At 36.7% G+C, this 11,503-nt stretch overlaps 1 protein-coding gene across 1 annotated transcript; it reads left to right on the top strand.

Annotated features, from left to right (window-relative positions):
* Positions 1 to 66: 66 nt before the first annotated feature.
* On the top strand, positions 67 to 9,040 carry LOC126815440 (gigaxonin). Its single transcript, XM_050541081.1, has 5 exons — positions 67 to 459; positions 2,691 to 3,017; positions 4,654 to 5,010; positions 5,514 to 5,653; positions 6,242 to 9,040. Exons 1-5 carry the CDS (start codon positions 272 to 274, stop codon positions 7,075 to 7,077), a joined length of 1,848 nt encoding a protein of 615 aa, XP_050397038.1. The 5' UTR covers positions 67 to 271; the 3' UTR covers positions 7,078 to 9,040.
* Positions 9,041 to 11,503: the final 2,463 nt, after the last annotated feature.

The raw sequence follows: 11,503 nt of genomic DNA, 5'->3' as shown, positions 1-11,503 counted from the left end.
GACCTAGTAGTCGTGCTCAACCAAACTAATGTTTAATAACCGATCACGAACGTCTGGATAACAAAATCCGTAATAGTTCGAAGGATATCTAGCATGTATTTTTTTAATAATGCATTGTAGTAATCTAGAATATGTGTATAAATGAAACACACAATATTCTAAACAACATCTATATGTATTTGGTTTGATGTCAAGATTAGTAAAGTTGCAATTTATGTGAAATTCGTTAAAAAGCACAACGCCATTTTTCTGGAGATTATAATCAGACAAGATGGCGTCTAATGGAAATTCTGAAAAGAATCCCAAGACCTTTTCTTGTCAACATCACGCGAAAAACCTCTTGAAGGCTTTGAATCAAAGTCGCAAATTGCCTTCATTATGTGATACAACTGTCCAGATTGGCAAGACGGAAGTTGCTGCTCAGAAAAGCGTGTTATCGGCTGCTAGTCAGTACTTCAGGTGACTAAATTTATGTTGTTTTGTTATAAATAAAAAATTATTAGACTAATAAGGAAATCAAAGAGTGATGAATCAGAATCTTGATTGACGCCTAGATTCTTCGGCAGCAGAACGGGGGGGGGGGGGGCGAGACGAATAGGTCTCTGTCCCCCCATGATTTTGTTCGCCAGGTTTATATCCACATGATGTTAAGCTTGTTTCTGCGTATCTGGAACTGAATCGGGACTTGGAACAAGAATTGACATTCTTCAAGCGCCTCAAGCGCCAGTTTTCGGCCAAATCTATTTCACTTGTGCACAAAGCGTTCCTCATTGATTATGTCACCTGAACTGAGGCAGATGTTCCCTTCTGTCGAAGCTCTTCTCATCTCACACTGCTGAACCCTGCTAGTTCCTGCTCAGCCGAGTGATCCTTCAGCACTCTGCGCCGTATCAAAACTTAGCTGCGCAACTCCGTGACGCAAAACTGACTGAACCACATGATGGCAGCGTGTGTGGTGCATAATGCCCCCCTTCATGTCGCCAAGATATTTAAAGAGAACGATTCACTTAACTTCATGAACAATTAATATTTATGCAGCTTTGATGTAGGTAGTCAATTTTTCCATAACACAATTGTCATCATATTACCCCTAGTTACAGCTTTCATCGAAATAACACTGGTACAGTAAACTGTTGGTAATTATTTATTTCGTTTGGTAATGAAATGTTCCAGGTTCCAGGGTACGTCTGCCCCCCCCCCCCAAAAGTTATGACAAATCACGCCCTTGCTTGTAGTCGTAATTGTTGACGCCTCAATTGTTCTTTCAGCTATGTTAGTCTCAATTTTATGCTTCCTACGTACCTTGTCGTTGGGAATTCTTTTTGGCTCATTTAATTTTTTTGGGGGTCCTTATTTTGGTGATATAAAACAGTTTTATTTCTTCGACATCCGCAGGACTAAAAATATCAATTATTCATTTATCCTGTCGTTTTCTTGGTAAATATTCACCTGGTTGTGAATCGTGATATGAATCGAATCGTATCGTAGAACCTGCATCGCAATACGTATCGTATCGTGACTGCAGTGGTAATACCCAGCACTACAAAATCTGCTTATTATAAGTCTTTCTTTAGGCCTGAAATGTTATCTAAATTATCAATTAGACATTAATTAACTTATCCAGACCATAATAAACTCTCGATGTCAAGGCTAGCCTTCGATGTTGGCTGGATTAGATTAGATAATTAAATCAGAAAAAGTGGATAATCGAGACTATGCTGTTTATATTAATGATTTTAGTAATGATGACCGAGACTATGCAAAAATTTCACCTGCTTCTTTCTCGGCTCATAGTGGATCAATTTGACTGAATTTTTCAGCAAATTACCTTTACACTATCTAGTTTTTAACTATTATGAATTTATGATGAGAACTGCCATCTCTTTATCTTATCTCCCATAATGTACATGTATCTTTAAGTAAAGCCGAAAGGGGTTATTATTGGTTACAGATTACTATTATTATTATTTAGAATCGTACCCGATCGACGGAAAAACTCTTGTTATGATACTTGACTCCCTGTAGCCAGGCCTACTTGTACCCCTTAAATTCAGTGATAAATTCGTGCAATAGCCTTTATAGTACCTGCCACTCAGTCAGTATATACAAGAGATGTGATTATTATTTACAACTGTCAAGGTTGATTTTTATAACCATTGATTTGTATGGTGCTGCAGTGGCTCAGTGGGTAAGGCACTAACTCATTAACCAGGAGTTCCAGTGTTCGATGTTGGCTGAAAAAGTTTCTCAGCGTAGGTTCCTCGTGTCAGTAGTGTGAGATTAGAGAAGCCTCTAAACAATTAGATGGCACAGACAAAAATGAGGTCCCATGTACACATATTCATGCACTTTTAAGAATCAGCAAAATTATCCTCATAGTATGCATCATCATCATCATCATCATCATAATAAATGTCCATTGATAACAAGCTAGAAATACTACAATCCACAAAGTTTGCTTAAAAGTGTATGTCTTCTTTAGCCCTGGCCCCTGTTGGTCCAGAAAAGTTGGACATCAAGTCCAATCATATTCCATTTCTATATAATACTCTCTGTCAACCAGTCTATTTCTATATAATACTCTCTGTCAACCAGCCAACTTCTATATAAGAATTATATCCAATGATATTATAACCAACCAAATGAATGTTTTGTGTAAATAATTTTATGTCAAATTCCTTTTATTCTAGAGCTTATTTTAGTTATGAAGCACATCCTGATGGCACAGGTAACAAAACTATGGTGGACTTGACACCTTTAGAAATAAGCGTAGAAACATTTCAAGATATTCTCGACTACATCTATACCTCCGAGATCACTCTCAGCGTCGACAACATACAAGACTTGTTCCAGGCTTCTGATCTACTGCTCATGTCAGACTTGAAGAATCTGTGCTGTGAATACTTAGAGCATTGTATCTCGCCACAGAATTGTGTTGGTATCCGTGAATTTACAGCAAGATTCTCGTCACCCTGGGTTCATTATAAAGCTACACAATATCTCGACAAACATTTCAGGTATTTATTTAAAGTTTTGAATATTGACATGGTTCTCATAGGTCCAGGTCACATTCCTCCCATTTCCCGGACCCCTCCCATTACCAGGGCTGCCGACAACCAGTATCGCAGCGCAATTTGCGATACATATTTTGTCCGTTGCTAACCAAAAATTAAAATCTAACGTTTTTGATTCGCAGTTACTGCGAATCATCAATATGCCTGTCATTTTGGATATTGACACAAGAATAATCCACATTTTGAAGACTAGAAGGCTTACTCAACACTTTCAACGTGTATAAAATGTTGAATAAAATTTTATAAACAAAACTGAATTCTCCGTGTGACATTTTCTTCTCGAACTACCAGACACAATACTATATAACACATAACTCTATGAATAGGGACTATTAAACCGGAAATAGGGAATCAAGTAGTACCACTCACGTTGCGAGACATCAAGTAATTATATCATATTCATTTTGAAAGAAATAAATCCAATGTATCCCCCACGTATTGTAAATAAAATATAAAAAAATAAATACATGTTAACGTATTGTAAAATGATAAATCAAAGTAAAAATTCCCGTAAAACATTATTGTTTATATCGTGTGTGTCTAGTTAATCGAGGTGTGTCCGATTGAAGAAAAATAGTAATACAAGATAAAAAGCAGACGAAATTGTTTTCTAACGAAGATTTCTAACGTAACAAAAAAATAACAATTAAAATGAGTGGGGCTTCGGAAGTCACTGTCAAGAATTGGCTTCAGACATAAGACCTAACTAAATTTCTACATCACATTCACAAACTGTCACAAGTACTTGTGGCAGTGCTAAAAAATCTAAGAATAGTCAGAATGGAATCTAATCATATTTGTTATGAATTAAAGTAATATCTTGTTATTTAGGTGTTTTACATTGAAACTGAAAAACTGCTAATCAATTTTTAAATTTGCTAATCAAATTTGGCGAAATTGGACTTTTTGATTACTGTGAAAAATTACCGACAGCCCTGGCCATTACTGATCCTTGGCTTCTCTGACTCCTCTCATAACTGATCCTAGATTTCCCTGACTCCTCCCATTACTGATCCTAGATTTCCCTGACTCCTCCCATTACTGATCCTAGATTTCCCTGACTCCTCCCCATTACTGATCCTATGTGTCTCAGACTCCTCCCATTACTGTACCTAGGTTTCCCGGACTCCGGACTTGAATCACAAGACGCTGAATGGATGTATCACAATTCTTTTTTATTTATTTTTTTTGTTGCTTCAGTTAGTAACCTGTCACTCTTATTTATCCACGACACACATTATCGATAGGTACACAAACATCGATATTGTCATATGAAACAGTTTTATTTCTTCCACATTGGCAGGACTAAAAATATCAATTATTCATTTATCCTGTTTTTTCTTGGTAAATATTGACCTGGTTATGAATCGCGATATGAATCGAATCATAGAACCTGAATCACAATATGTATCGTATCGTGACAGCAATGGCAATTTCCAACGCTACTTGCTACTAATCTTGACTAACCCCATTCTACTGCCAACAGAACACCATTGGATTAAAAACCATTCTACCTTACAGGATCAATGACAAAACTTTTCCCCTGTAATTAATTAATACGTTTTAAAATTTATTTCAGAGATATTTGTTTTGGAGAAGAATTTTTAGGACTGAGTAGTGAAAGTGTTAAAGAGATTTTGACGAGAGATGAACTGAATGTTAAACCTGAAAATGAGGTTGTGATCGTAGAGAGTATATTAAAATGGTATCGTTACGATAAAACAACTCGCGCTACGCACGTAAAATCGCTGCTCGCATCATGCGTACGAACCGATAATTTAACAGAAGAAAGTTTGGAGAATCTGAAGTCCGTGGACTGTGAGGAGATTAATGTTGCTGATTTTTTAAGAAACGTGAAAGTAGAAAGATCGCTGAGTGAACCGAGAGGAACGACGTCTGTTGTGGTTGTTTGTGGTGGAGAAGGTTTTGTTACACGGTTAGTATACGGCTTGTTTTACCATATGTTTGACTCGAAATCACTTTCTCCCTCACGGGAGCCATGGTGGCTAGGTGGTTAAGACTCTGGCTCGCTAGCCTGGAGGTCGGGTGTTCGATCCCTGCATTGGCCGAGAAAGTTCATCGGGATTTTCCAACGTGGTTTCCACTTGTCAGTGGTGCAGAATGGAGGGCCTGACAAGGACAGCTGTCTAGTCCTTCAGATGAGACGAAAAAACGAGGTCCCGTGCATATATTAGAATGCACGTAAAAGTTCCCCTGGCAGTTGAAATTCGATATAAGAGTAGGCGATAGTTCGGCTGCCCGGGCAAAATTTCCCTCATAGCACACTGTATGGCGTATGCCCATCTTCATTAGCCCAGTATAGGAGCAGAACAGTAGGACGTTAAACCCCATTTCATTTCATTTTCTCCCTCACTCTCTCTTTTCACAGGTGGCAGATGTTTGTAGAGTAGGTTTTTAAGGTTTTTGTTTGTTTTGTAGAAATGAAGATGTAGAGGTTGAAGTGAAGCCAAGTTTTAGATGTGTACAGCCGTATAAACATACCAGTGTTAAAGTTGGTAAATGGATAGAGTTATCTCCCATGTTAACGCCGAGATCAGGTCATGGACTCGTAGAAGTTGGTAGGTATTATACTCGTCCACACTGTAGATCATAATGATCTAAGATGTCAGTCTGAATAAAACACAGATCCTATTTCGTTTCGTTTTTTTATAGTTCAAAATTTCATTTTACTTGTCTTCACAACACTAGGATCTGGAAGAGTTGTTATATAACCCGCGTTCTGGATGATGTGAAGGATTAGCTAATGAAATGGTCTGTTACAACGAGTTTTTGTCGTGAGGTGCCCGGAATTGAAGGTAACCCACTATTAACATAGGGTCAAAAGCCAGTTGTAGGACCCCTGACGCAACCTTTCACTACAATTGGTCAGATTTTCACGAGGAAGAGGCCATCGAAGGTATAAAAAAAAAACGAAATATAGATGTGTATTGTAATCAGATTGCTAAGGTGTCTGTCATTGAGTCAAGTGGCATGGTTACAAGACAATTATTAAACTATAATTGTACCATATGTTAGTCCCAAAATAACATACTGTGTCCAGAGTGGATGTTAAATCCTATTTCTTCCTCTCTCCTAAAGGAATTTATTTTTTAAAATAAACTAATGGGATTATTACCTGTTTCTATATTCTAACTCTTTAATTACAGGTGGGTATTTATATGCTATTGGTGGAAGAGATAATACCTGTCGTCTGCTAAATACAGGTGAAAAATATAATCCTAAAACCAATACCTGGTCTGTTATACCGCCTATGAATCACGCTCGCGTTGGATTCGGATTAGTGGCTATAGATCACAATATTTATGCGATAGGTGGCAGTAATGACATGACCGATCCTATGACCTCAATGGAAGTGTTTAATACGTTTTCAAATGAATGGCAAACATTACCCGATCTCACTATGAAGAAAGTTTGGTCCGCGTATGCGTCTGTTGATAAAAAGATTTACGTTATTGCTGGAGGTGTGATAGGTAAATTCTACGAAGCTGTTGAATGTTACGACACACGTACTCAGACCTGGACGTCGGTGTCACCGATGCGTGAAAGAAGATGCGATGCACGTGCAGTGACGGTTGAAGATGATATTTATGTGATGGGCGGTTTTCGTCGAATTGAATGTCCAAGTGCAATGCATTCTGGTCATAGTTTAAAGTTTTGTGGAACAGAAGTTTATTCAACAAAGAATGATTATTGGGTTCCGATACCGAAGCGTGGTGTGGAACCAGGCATGTGTATAATGCACGATAAATCACACGTAGAGGGCGCTGTTTATGACGGAGAAGAGATTCTAGCAATTGGTGATTTAGATATTGGTACTGGTTCTGATTGTATCCGAGGGTATAATCGCCACGTTAACGAGTGGAGGACTGTGGTTCAAAACCAACCACCAAATCAACGCTGTTATCAATGCTCTCTTATTACGATACCAAACTCCATGTTTTATAGAGTCTCTGCTGTACAACAAGAAACTCAGCAGACGTGAACATGTTTATAAACTTAACGTGCCAGTCACATGAATGACTGGACAGACATTTATATACCCAGATGGTGAAAGGATACAGTGAATTTATTTCATGACATGTGGGTAGGAAGAAGAGTTAACTCCCCTTGTCTGGTTGAAGAAATAGGGCACCAAATATGGTGAATATCACATAGACAATTTAACCTCTTTATTAAAGATAGGTTCCCAGAAAAGTATTTATCGGGTGGTTATTTCCAATAAAAGTATGGTAATTTTGGTATATATGGAAAGTAGAGATATCCAATCTTACTAGAAAAATACTGGATTCCCCGAAAAACACTCATGGAGCGTATACAGGACAAAAATGTAAGGGTTCCCCTAATCAACAGCCCGACGATTAGGAATTTCTGCAAGCGTAATGTCAAAGGTCACCTGCGAACATCGAGTGCTTGATGTACAAGTTGATAAACTTTATGAAGAGTTAGACGTACAACACTTTCTGAGATAAAAATGACGGAAAAAGACGCGGGTAGTGGATAATCCGAGAATTTAATTAGGATTCGATATTTGTAATAAATAGTAAGCGATTAAAGACAACATCGTCTTATGTATGCAATGAATTCTCCTCTGACTTCCAAGAGACGTAAGTCACGTGACGTAAACATGACCTGGTTTGATCAAATTTTTATAGCAGGACATTCCTTCGCAATAAGAATGTTTGAGAAGGATTTGAAGCAAAATTATGACAAATTAATTAGTTTGAATATGTTTTTAGTCCATATATACCATTAAATCACCCAGTTTGTACGCGGGAACCCATCTTTAAAAGTTGATTATCTCCACATCTCAATATAACCACAGTCAGTAAAATGAACACTGAAATTTCTAGCTAGTCTTTCACATTTGATCCATAAACCAATCTGATTAAAACACAGATCCTAATTTGTTTCGTTTTTTATAGGGGGGTTGGATGGCTGAATGGTTAGCGTGCGCGCGCTGTATCATACAGTCTGTCATTGAGTCGACTGGCGTGGTTTCGAATCCCCGGTTGTACGTGACAAGGAGTAGGGTCGCCTGTCCAACCTCCTGGGTTTTCTCCGGGTCCTCTGGTTTCCTCCCACTGCTAAAAGATCCCTACGCGCAAGCGAGTTGTTGAAATAAAATTAAACCATATGTTAGTCCCGAAATGACCTAGTTTGTGTCGAGTGGACGTTAAACCCCATTTCTCTCTCTCTCTTCGATTTTTATCGTTCAAAATTTTGTTTTACTTTTATTCACAACACTAGTATCTGGAAGAGTTGTTATATAACAGGCGTTCTAATTGATGTAAGGAATTAGCCAATGAAACGGTCTGTTACGGCGGAGCTGTGGGTAAACCCCTAGTGACGACAACACTGATTGATTAATCAATGTCGGATATCATAGGGTCAAAAGCCATTCGTATGACACTTGACGCGACCTCCCAATACAACTGGTCAGATCTTCAGGCCATCGAAGGTATAAAAAACGAACAAAAATATAGATCTGTATGTTAATTGGATTGATCGATAAAGCTTAAATATGTCTGTATGTATGTACGAAAGGAATAAGTGTATAAACATGTTGTACGCTGGTTGTTATTTTCTGTCGGTACATATCATACATACATGTACATGGAGTTATCTGTCCATCGTATAATCAAAGCAATGTCAATACTCATGTACATGTAAATTATCTTTTACACAAGTTGAAATTTTTTTTTGTTATAACCCTTTAGTACCGGTGGAAACTAGGGGCTGAGGCTCGTTAGAACGTCTGTCTGTCCCCTAACTACCTGAGTAATATCAGTAGCAGTGGCACTGTCAAGAACTAGTGTACCAAGTTCTTAAGGGTTAACTAGGGTCCTCAAACTTTACCAAGCTTTAAAGGGTTAACTAGCACTGTAACCCAGGTATCGTTTAATTTTGTGTATCTAGCACTAATTTCTTTTCACATTCGTTTAATATCAAATCTTTGTTTAAAAATTCGTAAAAATCATTTAAAATCACCAAAAATCATCTGATTTGTACCTGTGTCCAATTTAAAGCTGACTGATTAATTTTGATAATGAGTGTCCAATTTACAAGTATTTAATTTCCTGATCACTGTTCAAAAATTAATCATTATACATCAGTAATCAATTGGGTTGTTTATTTTTTAACAATGATTGAGAAATTAAACACTTGTAAATTGGTCACTCATTATCAAAATTGAATGGTCAGCTTTAAACTGGACAGAAGTACAAATTGGATAATTTATGGTGATTTTAAACAGTTTTTACGCATTTTTAAACAAAGATTGGATATTAAACAAATGTGAAAGAAATTAGTACTAGATACACAAGATTAAACGATACCTGGCTTACAGTGTAGGGTCCTCAATCTTTACATGTACCAAGTTCTAAAGGGTTAACCAGGGCAGTCAGTTTATACATGTACATTGTACATGTACCAAGTTCTAAAGACTAAAGGGTTAACTAGGGTAGACAATCTTTACATATACCAAGTTCTAAAGGGTTAAAGGGCAATATTTTTGTATATTTTATGTATTTATGTATATTTTATGTATTTATGTATATTTTATTGTTAGTGCTAGCTATCTGTGTATGTATAAATCGTAGTCAAATTACAATCTAATTATAACTAGATCATTGTCACATTACACATCCTATTTATAACTAAACAAGAGTCAAATATCGGTCTAATTATAATTCACAGTCAAATTACTATCTAATTATAACCCAGGGTCAAATTATGGTATAATTTGCTATAATTATAACTCAATCGGAGTCAAATTACAATCTAATTATAACTTAAGAGTCAAATATCGGTCTTATTATAACTCACAGTCAAATTACAATTTAATTATAACCCAGAGTCAAATTACAATCTAACTATAACTCAGACTGTGGGTCTGTGATGACACATTTGACCTTCTTTTGACAAACAGCCAATCAAATGTGTCAAAAGAATGAAGAGGCATGATTTTGATTGGTAGGTTCATGTGGAGATGACCAATCACAACCTAGGTATAACTGAACATGCCTCATTAAGAAATGTCTTTAAACCAAAATGAAGTAAAGTAAACCACTAAATAAATTGTTGGAATGATTGAAATAAGAATTAATGGTTGTTAATAAATTAAATGTTAACATTACTTGGGAGACTGTATTAAAACACTGAGAGGAGTACATGGGCGGTACTCGATTGAACGTTCTGGAATTGAATTCTCTCAATCCCAAATATAGTGAGAATCGAGTGAAAAGGTGGATTTCGGACTACAACGCATGCTAGGACTGAATAAGTAAATATCTCAACCAACCATGCTGCCGAAACCTTTTAATTACGTCACGATCCTACTCACACCACCTCCGTTGTCGGGACTGACAGAACTGTGACAGAACTGAATTCCACGTTACTCGATTGCAATTCTGTCATTTCAGGACGTTCTAGAACCATGACTCGACCCATGTATCCAACTCACTCAGAGATCCAGGTCACATTCCTCCCACTTGTGATCAAATATTTCACTGACTCCTCCCCCATCTAGTAATTTAAGAAACTAATTTATTTATTGAAATCAATTAAAAGAAATAAGTTCTCAATGGATCTATGAATTTATTTATACTATACACAGTATAGTACACTATCCTTTTACCAGTTTGGATTACCTCCCCTGAACAACCCCACCCTCACCCATGTCTTTGGCTAAAATAAGATCTGAAATTCCCACTATTTTAGAAGCTCAGATCTAGCATCAGAATACACAGTCTGTTATAATATAGTCCGAGAATTCAGACTTAGTCTTGCCATAAATATTACTAGTCCACGTAGAGATTAAATACAGTGTTCTTATTGCTGTTTTTTTGTCGGCTTTAGCCAATTGATGTTTAATCTAGCCGATTGGTAGAGATTAAATATTTCATACAGCAAATACTCTTGGTACATATGAATGAAATAAACATTCTGCTAATGAATCCAATGTAAGGAAGAAGATTTAGATAAAGAGCTGACATTTCTCGCTATAATAGTTAAAATAAAGATAATGAAAAGAGAATATGCTGAAAATCTCAGTCAAATTACTTCACTCTGAGCCTAGATATTGGCAATACAATTATGGCTTAGGTTCGATTTTTATTACTACCGTTGTTACGATAATAAACAAAGTCTCGATTATCTAGTTTACGGTAACTGCATCCACCACATACCATATTTAAATCTACTTATATCCCAGCCATCCGATGGCATCAAGAGTTGATTATGGTCTGGAAAAGTTAATTAATGTCTAATTAATAATTAAGATAACATTTCATACCTAAAGAAAGACCAGCAGTAGGCAGATTTAGCTCTTGAATAATGCATGTTTAATGAAAATATACCTGTTAGGATATTAGGTATATTGCCAATTATAAGAAGCCATTGCTAATCTA

Source organism: Patella vulgata, chromosome 3, assembly GCF_932274485.2.
Source record: "Patella vulgata chromosome 3, xgPatVulg1.2, whole genome shotgun sequence".
NCBI classification, from domain to species: Eukaryota; Metazoa; Mollusca; class Gastropoda; family Patellidae; genus Patella; species Patella vulgata.
Note: the sequence above shows the minus strand (reverse complement) of the source record. Positions and strands in the feature narration are given on the sequence as shown.